The 12118-nt window shown below is 36.4% G+C and overlaps 2 protein-coding genes across 2 annotated transcripts in view; both read right to left on the reverse strand.

Annotated features, from left to right (window-relative positions):
• The window catches only part of LOC111467013 (serine/threonine-protein phosphatase BSL1-like), a 12160-nt gene extending 2614 nt beyond the window's left edge, over positions 1–9546 (reverse strand). The window contains exons 1-18 of the mRNA XM_023111768.1: positions 9277–9546; positions 9048–9108; positions 8840–8918; positions 8654–8733; positions 8486–8580; positions 7119–7218; positions 6949–7018; positions 6081–6182; positions 5873–5954; positions 5610–5780; positions 5157–5343; positions 4880–5072; positions 4633–4797; positions 1888–2126; positions 783–867; positions 604–702; positions 330–529; positions 185–260 (exon numbers count right to left, since the gene is read on the reverse strand). Coding sequence (XP_022967536.1) covers positions 185–260; positions 330–529; positions 604–702; positions 783–867; positions 1888–2126; positions 4633–4797; positions 4880–5072; positions 5157–5343; positions 5610–5780; positions 5873–5954; positions 6081–6182; positions 6949–7018; positions 7119–7218; positions 8486–8580; positions 8654–8733; positions 8840–8918; positions 9048–9108; positions 9277–9481 — 2289 coding nt within the window. The 5' untranslated portion in view covers positions 9482–9546. The remainder of the gene's footprint in view (positions 1–184; positions 261–329; positions 530–603; positions 703–782; positions 868–1887; positions 2127–4632; positions 4798–4879; positions 5073–5156; positions 5344–5609; positions 5781–5872; positions 5955–6080; positions 6183–6948; positions 7019–7118; positions 7219–8485; positions 8581–8653; positions 8734–8839; positions 8919–9047; positions 9109–9276) is intronic.
• A 2343-nt stretch (positions 9547–11889) lies between these two features.
• Positions 11890–12118, reverse strand: part of LOC111467016 (probable leucine-rich repeat receptor-like protein kinase IMK3) — a 2234-nt gene continuing 2005 nt past the window's right edge. Inside the window, exon 2 of the mRNA XM_023111774.1 lies at positions 11890–12084. The gene's annotated coding sequence lies outside the window, so the exon portion shown is untranslated. The remainder of the gene's footprint in view (positions 12085–12118) is intronic.

Consider the following 12118-nt stretch of genomic DNA (forward strand, 5'->3'; position numbering starts at 1 on the left):
AAAAAAAAAAAAAAAAAAAAAAAAAAAAAAAAAAAAAAAAAAAAAAAAAAAAAAAAAAAAAAAAAAAAAAATCCTCTTGAATTATGGTTGAACACAGATAAAACAATAAAAGAGAGATATGGTTTGCATAATTTCTTCTCTTGTTCTTCTGTAATAAATATGTAGCCGCTAATAACTAGCATACCCCAAAGGTGACAAGACCAGGCCCCCTAGCATTAGGTCTTAGACCTTCAACACTATCATTTTCTGTCGGATCAGACCTGCAAACAGACAATAATTCACAATCCAAATGAAATAGCAAACAAAAATATGAAAGAATTTAAATATACCAAAGCAGATCCATCAAAATAATAGACCCTGCATCCATTGTAATGGGTCTTTCAAGCTTCTCTATTTGTTCAACCGTGTGTATTGATCGCCCTATGCCTCCATGCATGCAAATAATCTTCTTTTCAATCAATGCAGCAAGGGGAAGGTAGTTGAATAGTTGATTGAAGCGCGTCCACGCCCAAATTCCATCACTCTCTCCCTACAGACACCTACGTTACTGGCTCTAATTAACTTTAAGTAATATTAATGTTGTAAATACATATCTATTCCTACCATTCTCTCTATGCATTCAAGACGAAAACCAAATAGTGCATTTATATCCGCTGCCTCATGGTTTCCACGGATTAAGTGAACATTATCAGGGTATTCAATCTGCAAATTCATAATCATGTCAATATACGTTTACAAGAGTGACATAATAGATCATTCGAAAAAATTAAATAAAATCTTGCCTTGAGAGCGAGAAGTAAAGTTATAGTCTCCAAGCTGTGTTGTCCTCGATCAACGTAATCTCCCAAAAACAAGTAATCAATATACCTGAAATATTTTTTAGAAGAAAAAAAAAATCTCACTTAGCAAACACATTAATCTCTGAAATTAGTTGTTATTATTATTATTATTATTATAAGAAACAAGCCTAACTTTCTAAATGTAAAATCATAATCATCACGAGACCACCACCAACAGGTTGCTATTCTCCAAATCTTCGCCATTATCGAATGAGCCCACAATGGTATGGAGTATTACAAGAACAGGATAAGAATTACTTCAAAAAGGACACATTCAACCAAGTTTGAGCCCTTGTGTTGTTCAAGCACTTCTCACATCTATGAAGGAAAGCTCTATTAGATCGCACAATAACGCACACACTCGATTAAGATGAACACAAAGAATAGGAGATAGAAAATACGAGGAATATTGGCTAAAGGATTTGTATTCCACCGGACAATACATTCTTGCACTGCCTAATAGGGTATATATATATATAGTTTTAGTTTAATAAATATAGCTTTAACAGATTGAACCACCTACGAAATATCTATCATATATATCTCTACCCGATCTTTTACTATAAATAATCATCCGAATCCATATCCCAACAAGCTCTTGACGCATGTACGTGGATAGCCGAAATGTTTTCTAAGGAGGATCTAAGGACTGAATATCACCAAATTCGTATTAGACTAGGAGACGAATGGAAAGCAGCCTTTAAAACCAATGTGGTATTACTTTTCTAAAAAATATGATTTTGTTAGGTTGACTCCTTTTTTGTGGGCTTTATTTTGGTATGCCTAAAAGTTCGATTTCTCTTTAAAATATATATATATATATATATATATATATATATATATATATATATATATATGTATGTATTCTCTCAATGTTGAATTATAGATTTTCCGTGTTTGAATACATAGGTTCACATACACCTAGGATTCAAAAGGTCATACGGCAAACATACTCCAGATTTTAAGTTGATTCAAAACCAAAAGAATTACGTAGATGCAATGGAAGGAAACAAGCAGTTGTAACATAATCTTAAGTGGCAATACTCACGTTATGTCTCCAGCTGTGGAGGGGAATCCATACTCATCAAAAAGCCTCATCAAATCACCAAACTGTCCATGAAGATCACCAAATACTTTAACTGGAGCTTTAAGCTGTAGAACTGTCGGCTCGTGCATAAAGATCTGTTCAGCAGCATAACAAAGCTCACCCACTTCATAGGAATCTAGGAAAAACCTCCTATTAGCAGGGGCTTTCCAATTCCGAGGTCTAAGTAAACTTGAAATGACCTGCAAAAGAGTCGAGAAAATAACAATCTGCAGATCGGAAAACAAAAGCAAAAATTTCCAAACTGGTTTACATGAAACAATGGATCATTTAGGGAACCCAAACCCGTTTGCAGCAACCTGTTATCCAACTATTTTACGAATAATGAACCAAAGAAAAATAAGTATGCTTCTATTGTTATCCAACTTTTTTATAACTAGTGAGAAATACCCTATCCAATCCCTTTTTTCCGTGCAGAAACCTGTTTGTGAGCTCTTCACACAACAATAATTCGTAAGTCTCTCTTCTTTGAATTGGCTTGTTGCTTCAATTGTCTAACATTCTAGTGGTTAGGAACCACGACTCTCCACAATGGTATGATATTGTCCACTTTGAGCATTAGCTCTCATGGGTTTGCTTTGGGCTTCCCCAAAAGGCCTCGTACCAATGGAAATGTATTCCTTACTTATAAACTCGTGATCATTCCCTAAATTAGTCAATGTGGGGCTCCCTCCCAACAATCCTCAACAATGCTCTCCTCGAACAAAGTACACCATAGCCTCCTCTGAGGTCTATCTAGCCCTCGAATAGTCTCCCCTTAATCAAGGCTCAACTCCTTTCTCTGGAGCCCTCAAACAAAATACACCCTTTATTCGACACATGAGTTACTTTTGACTACACCTTCAAGGCTAGCAATTTCTTTGTTCGGCACTTGAGAATTCTATTGACATGGCTAAATTAAGGGCATGGCTCTAATACCATGTTAGGAACCACGACTCTCCATAATGGTATGATATTGTCTACTTTGAACATTAGCTCACATAGCTTTGCTTTGGGCTTCCCCAAAAGGCCTCGTACCAATGAAGATGTATTTCTTACTTATAAACTCATGATCATTCCCAAAATTAGTTAACGTGGGACTCCCTCCCAACAATCCTCAACGACCACTGAGATTTTTCTTGTTTTAGGAGTGGAACAGTTTCACGTTTAGCGAGTGTTCGTAGAAAAAGTGTGGAAATCTTGTTTTCATAGCCTTGTTTTTATTGGAGGGATTCGAAAAATAGTAAATATTATAAATTATACTTCATGGATTTTCACTGCTGTATGCAATGTATAAATGCTAAAGAGTGCATCCAATATCTGTCAGCTAACTTTCAAACATAGAAAAACAAGATCATAGCCTAATAAGAGTTTATATCTACTTGAATCTGATGCTGCACATAAGTGGCATTGACATGTTGAATAACAATTGTGCAAAAATACATTGATCAGTTTTGTTCATTTGATTTAGCTTTCAAGAAAGACCAATATGGTGTTGTTCTTGCAGCTTGGTACTGTGTCCATATTAACTGTGGTGGGAAGGAAGCACTAATTAATTAACAGAACAACCAAATTTTATGGAGACGCAACAATGGAAAATCATCAATGTTTTTCAAGGTGGAACAAACTGGGGATTAAGCAACACTGGTACTTTATGGATGATGATAGTACAACAGATGACTTTTTTGCATTAAATTCATCTGCTCTCTCAATACCAAATCCTGAATTGTACATGAGGGCACAAATTTCTCCCATCTCTCTTATTTTGCGGATTTTTGCTCCTAATAGGAGCTTAATTTCTCATTTCTGTAATAACTGAATGATAAGAATCACCGTGTTTCAAATGTTCCCACTGGACCTATTACACGATCCAAGGTCAAGAAAATTCAACAAGCATTCATTATTTATCTACAAACTCGGATAGACTCGATTCAATCGTTATTTCATGTGTTACAAGTTGATTCGATTGAGGAAGGACCGTTTGGAGCTTCGGAAGTGAATATTTACACAATTGAAGTAGCGGATGAGGTTGCTATAACTAGCACTTAATGGATAATTTGTTAGAAAACTTTGTTTATTATTTTAATTCCATAATTTCTTGCAGTGGGAAAAGGGGTGGGAGTTTACTAGACAAAGTGGACATAACATCTATTTTTGTGGAGATTTAAAGGGCAGTGGGAGTAACTCACCCATCATAGCCACTAACTACCTTAGTGGGCATCTGAAGAATTGGATATTTCTTTTGTGGATAGACTATAAATACCCACAAAATACTATCTAAATATCCGAGATTTTGATGAATGAAATTCAGCTCTCAAATTGAGATTTTCACCCTTAGAAATTGGAGCATCATTTTTGTCATTTCTAAGTTTCATGCAATTCTTGTGGTAGACTGCATTTGAGAGTCTTGATCAAGTTCGATTGTGGAGTAACTCAATTTAGAAAAAGGTTTCAAATCTTGCTTATAGATCTTTGATCGTAAGAGGTAATCTAATTCTAGACTTATATCTCCTACTTGATCCAAATTTTATATACAAAGGTGTTAATTTCTTTGATTCAAGGGTTCTTGCTTCAACAAAAGCTTGGATAGTTGGGCTAAGGATTAGGGTTGTCTTTATCACTAAATGAGAAGTTTGTATTTATAGATAAATAAATATATACATATATATAAAAGGAACAAATCAGTTTTATCATGCTGCATCGACATACCTTCTTGTGTAAGCCCTGAGGAGATTTCTGCCTGGAAAATTTCTTGGTTGGATATGACAAGTCGTTTGATGGAATCATTCTTCTACTCTCGTTCTCAAATTGATCCAAGGACAACTGCCTCACCATCCCACCAAGGTTACCTATAGCCTCTTTAGCAACTACAACCTGGAGAAAGAAAATAAATAATTTCACAACAAGAATGTAAAAAAGAAAGTAATAGAATGTTAGCAGTTTCAAATAGACATACAGCTCTTGAATGCAACCGGACATCAGCCTCATAATCACTAGCATCTGAAGTTGTTTCGGCAGTTCGTGAGTTGTCGTCTGAAACAGATGTGTCTTCAGCAGAGGCTGCCTGAACCGCATGCCAGACAGCACTAGCAGCCTCAGCTTCAGCAGCAGAAGCCTCCCTCAATTTCTCCATAGAACTTTTATCCATGCTGAAAAATATATAATTGCATGAAATAATTTCTCCAAGCTGGAACAAATGCCATCAGTGCAAGAAGAGGTCTACAGAATAATACCTTGTGCCGCTGGCCGAAGGACTCTCCAGTCCATCCAAAGATGGCAATGTCATAGATGAACTTAGATTAGATTGATTGTCTTTTGAACTTGTTATAAGAGATGCTCTCTCAGATGTTATCACATGAGAATTAATTTCAGATTGAAAAGAAGAATTTTCTGCAACCAAAAAATCATCTAGCAGCATATCTGCAAAACAATGTTTTTATGACAATATCAAAAACATGGAACAATAAATTGATTAATGACTTCGAATTTAGGTCAAACATAAAATCTGAAACATGGGATCGTGGACAGAAAATTAAAGAATTTATAGGGTGCAATATTGCTGTGTGTGTGTGACAAAACACCAAATCAACATTGCTGCTTCTTCATACGCAAATATGAAACTCCATCATACAGTTAAACAGGGTGTCAACATGAAAGTAGAAAAGCTTCCCTTCACATTTTCTTACCCCCTCTAAGACCACCATAAATGTAAATTCGGATACCAACAGATGCAGCTGCATGCCGACAGCGACGCATAAGCTCCAAGGAGGAGTCGTAATCAGGGTGACCCTTGTTGGCTCGTGATGAAGTTACTAGCCCATTTCTATCCAACCATACTCCAGCAGCAGTGTCCAATACTATTAAATGCCAAGACAAATAAACATTTAATAAACAGATGTGTAATAAGGATACAGAATAATGATTATCACCATGTAACAAGCGAGAGTACCTGCAATAGATGCTTCACCTTCTATTGCACGTCCACCCCTCAGAGTACCTCCTGTAACATGCAGTCGTGCACCAACAAAAACCTAAATAATATGCAAGCCAAATTCTAAAAATCAGATGGCTACATGATTCGAGCACCAAAAAGGAAAGCTAGCTAACTAGCCCCCCACCCCCCACCCCTCAAGTTCTAGAATTAGACAGTCACTTACTGCAGCATGTTGATATCTAGGCGACGGAGATACCCCAGGTGCGAGGGTCCACTCCCACTGACCATTTCTATGCATCAACAGCCCATATGCATCTGCCAATGGCTGTAGAGAACAAAACACAACATAACTGTGTTGAAAAGTCTCAATAAAAAAATATTGCTCAGTTATAGAAAACAAGGCAAAGACTGAGCACAAAAGGCGAAGGCAGCATACTGTTCCATTTCATTCTTAAACACGTTCTACTTTATTTTATCAATATCAAACATACCATAAATTAACCCATTAATCCTTTATAAATAGAGGTTAGTTCCCTTGTATTAGTAGACTTTTTGAATCATAATAAAAATACTCATTCCACGGTTCTTAGAGAAAAACTAAAGCTTAAATTTATTGCATCAATAGACTTTTTGAATGATGATAAAAATACTCCTTTTAAGGTATTAACAGGTTTTCTTCTTTGATGCTTGGTTGCATCAGCAACTCAAACTGCTACCTTAAACTGCATGAATATCATAGAAATTAAAGCCACTCTTCTCTACTATTTTCACTTTTCAACTTCTATCATAACCATCGAAGTTCATTGCCAATTTTTTGTGTATATATTCCATCACCATAATGGCCTTTATCAAAAGAAACTTCAGTGAAAAAAAAAAAAGAAAAAAAAAAGCTATCCTCAGATAAAAATTGTAGTGTACACATAACACTTGTTTAATAAAAAGAAAATAAGAAAGTCTTCGATTTTCCACGAACTATATAGCATGAAATACAATATGCTTATGCCAAAAGTTGTATTATCATATGTATCTAGTTCTTTTTTAGAATGAATATCCATGTTAGATTATATCAACTAGAAAAGGGTTTGTCATACTGCGCCTGAAGAATCTCTTCCCCCACAAAGTAAAAACATGCCATCTGATCGTGCACTAGCCGTTGCGTACCTACAAAGAAACATGTAACTCTATAACTTTCCATAATTCATAGAAATAGAAAACGCTAGAAATTTTATTCATTGGTAAGACAAATAAATAACATACTCACATTCTAGCAGATGGCCTATCACCTTCTGGGTTCAACTTCTGCCAGGCATATGGTTTCTGGGCAGTATCTAGAGCCCAAGCATCAGAAAGAACTCTTTTTCCTGATAAAGAACATAAAAAGTAAAAGAAGTATTATGTAATCTTGGATCCGGTCAAAATAACTTGATTTGGTTCGAGTATGGGTTGGATCAAAATATACAACTAAATAAATAAACAAAACTTGTGGTTGATTTTAAGTTGGATTCCAAGTCATGTCTTCTTCCTCTTCCCTACATGTGACAACGCTTACAACACAAAGCATATGTATTACCAACTATGTGTACCTTACGGATCTATACGCAAGGCTTTGCTCAAAGGTATACATTTTGGAGGTCTAGGAGGACATTTCAACCAAGATAAGACATTTGACCTTGTTTCTAAATGATTTTATTAGGCTAAATTACATCATGTGTTCATAATTTTGTTAAAACGATTTAATGATTGTCAAACTTCCAAGGCACTTTTCAAATCCCTGTCCTATATACACCGTTGCCTATCCCAAAGACGGTTTGGGAGGATCTCTCCATGGACTTCATACTAGGTCGGCCTAAAACTCTACATGGTTGTGACTCTGTCCTATCTGTTGTGGACCATTTTAGCTGTTGTTCGTCTTCATGGCATCTCAAATCCATCGAGTCCAATAGTGATGTGAAAATCCTTAGATATTTTTGGCTAGGAGGGCCCTTTGGAGGAAATTTAATAGTAGTCTCAAGTTTAGCACAGCAAGTCATCCACAAACTAACCCCCAAACTGAAGTGACTGTGGGCAACCTCATTTGTTGATTAGGGATTACTCGTCCTAAATATTGGGACATTTTGTTAGCCGAAGCTGAATTTGAATTCAACCCTATGAAGAACAAATCTACAAGGAAGTGACCATTATAGATTGCCTGAATTAACCCACCACAACTAATGGTAGATCTTTCTAACCTTCCTTCTTCAGTGGATTTTAGGAGTGAAGCAAAGGAGATGGTGGAGCACATCGTCGAATTACACAAAGATGTTGTGCTCAACTTGAAAAGGTCAACCTTGCTTACAGGTCTATTATAGATGTGCATCACCCGACAAGTCTTTTGTCTCTAAGGTCTTAAGGCTATTTCTCCTTTTTTTTCTCTTTAACATATCATACTTTGTTACTGATGCCCAAAAACATAATATGTAAAACGGTTTTTGTACCTTTTTGTTTAGAACGTGTCTCTCTTGTGGTCCAACAAAATTTGGTTCCTCATTAAAATGTAGATAGATCGAGATTTGCTCGCTTTTTAAATTAAACTAATCCAACAAAAGAATAGAAGAATAAGCATATAACCAAGTGTTCACTTGCACGTACCATCATTACCACTCACAGAAACCAGATATCTTTGAGCAACCAAGTCCATCACATGGCCATAGCGAGGTCCAGGTCCCTGTCCTTGTACCACCACCCTATATTCCCATTTTGATATAAGTTCCAAGAATTTCCCACGTCTTAAGTACAGAGATAAGGACTCAATTTTACCTGTGCCACTTGAATTTATCATTAGTTAAATCAAGCACATAGAGATCATCTGTGGAATGCCCAGCCGGACCAATGCCACCCTAACCAAAAAAGTATAAATTCAGTTCACACAAGTACCAGTTGGAGCAACCATACAGGGAAACCTCCAAAATTTTCAATTCTTGCGAACTTTTCTTGTCCAATCACCTGGAAAACAACCATGGTACCCACTGCGGCTGCAGCATGTGCAGCCCTTGGTGATGGTGGCTCACCAGCAGGTCTGATTCTAATATACAAACATCCAAACATCCAAACATCCAAGCAATAATAGTAAGCACATCCAACTCAACTTCACAAATAGAAGAAACTTGGTTACGTGTGTGTGTGTGTGTGTGTGTGTTTGTAAAGATAATACCTGGTCCATTTCCTAGTGAGAACGTCATAGGAGTGCACAGAATTGGTCACACCCGCCAATCCTTCATGAATGCAACAAAATTATCACAAACCTAATCTAAGAATTCAGAAGTAAAGCGCATAGCTGTAAACTCATGGAATTACAATCGACCAGATTTCTAATTCCATAAACTTTTCGGAAAGAAATAATAGAGTGACAACAATTGTAGAAAAATTGAAAGTCAATTTACTGATTCCAGGAGCAGCAGAGGAGGCTCCGCCCTCGATGGCAGTGGCGCCGCCAAAGAGAATGAGTCGGGGGCCGAAGGATTTAGTGGCAGCGACGGCAGTGAGGGTGTGGCCGCATCGAGGACCAGGAGCGTCGTCGTCGGTGTCCCAGTATGTCTCGAGTGGCCGATACGAGGGAGCCGGGTGTAGCCACGGCTTGGAACCCATGTATAACCAGGGCGTCCCGAAGAGAAGGTTCAGATCTAACAAACGGAACTCAACTACACGTCATGGGAGGGTGGGTGCCAATTTGAAGAAAATATATGAGAAAGCTGGAATCCAATGATGGGACCCGAGCCAGGCTCCGGAACCTCGTTCTATAATCTGCTTGTTTTGGTTTCTGTAATGAAGTCAAACGGGGTTCCTGCGGGGACATACACATCTTTGACTTCCAACTTTGAATTTGGAAATAAGTCTAACACAACTTTTTTTTTTTCTTTTTTTTTTTTTTACCTTTAATAAAATTTTTAATTTTGGTATAAAATAAATTTCCCAACCATATGTAGATTATTTAAACTAAAAAAAACTGTTAAGTGTCTCGACCATCCATATTTATCTTTTGAAAAAGATTAACGCATTTTATTTTACATTCTTTTTATTTTTGTTACTCGTTTAGTTAATACATTCTTGAACTCTCGGATTATCAAAATCGAGTTATAAAAAATATTTTGTTCCTCCTCCAATTAATGTGAGATCTTACTTCATGATTTTCCTTCACTTTCTAATTTCCTTTTTCTTCTTCTTTCTTTTTTATTTTAATTTTCTCGAAGCTTAATGGTACGATATAGTAATGTACCCTTAATCTTAAAAATAAACTTTTAACTTACATTCAACCATAGAAATAAATTGAAATAAATTGGAGTCGATCGTGAAGATGTAATTGTCATAACCACTAAAAAACTATGTTGTAACGTGAAGCCTGATGACTATTTATAATATAAGATCGGTAGAGATAAATAAGGTAGATATTTTGTAGGAGATTGTAGAGATATATATAATAGATATTTTGCAGGGGTTATATTTGTGAAACCATGCACATACCCATGAAATAGTTCTTCCAAAATGTACTTTTATTCTCTATTGTACATACGGAAGTCATCCATACAAATCATTTAGTCAATATTTTTCTTTGCATTTTCTCTCTCCTATTCCTCGTGTCCATCTTGATTGAGTCTCCTATTCTTTGTGTTCATCTTGAGAGTATGTGCGTTGTTATGCGATCCTAACAAACTAGTGCTTTGTAAAGTCTGGAGTATGAAAACTAAATAGGCACGAACCAAAAATTCGACTCAATCTTATGCACAACAACCTAATCGTAATAAGTCCGAACTCGCTCAAAGGAGAAAGAAGCTGACAAAGTAAAGACATTTTGATTGAGATTGTGAAATAGTCCCGTAAAATTACAGCCCATAGAATGAGCGAAGTTTGAAATATTATAAATACAAGGGACCACATATTTATGGTATGAAACCTACATATGAAGGATATAAATAATGTAGTATATAATCCACTTTTTGCGCTTTTTTTTGGGGGGGAGGGGGGAGCCCCTCCAACCCGAATTTAATATTTATTGTTTAACATTAATAAAAATAATAAGGGTGAGAGACTTTGACAAAACTCGCAAAACATCGGAACCTAATTCCACTAGGTCTGGGCCAAACCGTTAAAAATCGACCACTCCAGACAAAATGGGACCTTTATTTAGAGCAAAAGAATAAATAAATATATAAAATTGGGTACGACCGGGTAGCATGGGCACCCCAAACAGTCAAATCAAACCTCACCCACGCCTAACCTCATTTGCATTCAGTTTCCTATTGTTGGGTTGGTTTGAATATAATCTTTTATGGCCTTCTTTTTGTTATTTAGTGGAGGTGAGATTCCAACTTATTCCATTTCAAAGAGATTCACTAAATCTTTTCTTATTGTCACGAACCTCCACAATAGTATGGTATTATTAACTTTGAGCATAACCTCACATATATTTGCTTTGAGCTTTCCCAAAATGTCTCATACTTATCCTCCCCTTGAACAAAGTACACTATAGAACCTCCCATGAGGCTTAAGGAGTCCTCGAACAACCTCCCTCTTAATCGAGACTTGACTCATTCCCTGGAGTTCTCGAACAAAGTACACTTTTTGTTCGACACTTGAGTGAAGATTCTATTGACATGGCTAAGTTAAGGGAGCTTCTAGGCTCACAACTTTTGTTCAACATTTGAAGATCTATTGACATGGCTAAGTTAAGGGAGCCACCTTTGTTTGATACTCGATCTACTTTTGACTACACATTCAAAACTCCTTCTTTGTTCGACATTTGAGGATTCTATTGACATGACTAAGTTAATGACATGAATCTGAGGAACTACGACTCTCTACAATTGTGTGATATTGTCTACTTTGAGCTTATGGTATAATGGCTTTGCTTTGGGACTTACCTAAAAAGTCTCGTACCAATAGAGATATATTCTTTATAAACTATGATCATTTTTTAAATTAGCCAATGTTGGACTCCCTCCCAAAAGCCCACTATCATGAATCACCACCATGAATTCACCTTCAATAGTACTCAGACATGTTCAAACTTTATAATGGATTTAAGCAGCTATAGACCAACATTATGAAGTAATGAGTTCCGAATCAGAGTAGAAGGAGAAGCCTGCATTACTGATTTGGGACTTTTTGGGCTCACATGTAACGGTATTAATATTACAAATATGTTGGGATTATTTTTATACTATTTCACCCGTCTGGGACCCACAAGGACCACACCAAAAAAAAAAAAAAAAAAAAAAAAAAAAAAAA

Source organism: Cucurbita maxima, unplaced genomic scaffold, assembly GCF_002738345.1.
Source record: "Cucurbita maxima cultivar Rimu unplaced genomic scaffold, Cmax_1.0 Cma_Scf00032, whole genome shotgun sequence".
Classification (NCBI taxonomy): Eukaryota; Viridiplantae; Streptophyta; class Magnoliopsida; order Cucurbitales; family Cucurbitaceae; genus Cucurbita; species Cucurbita maxima.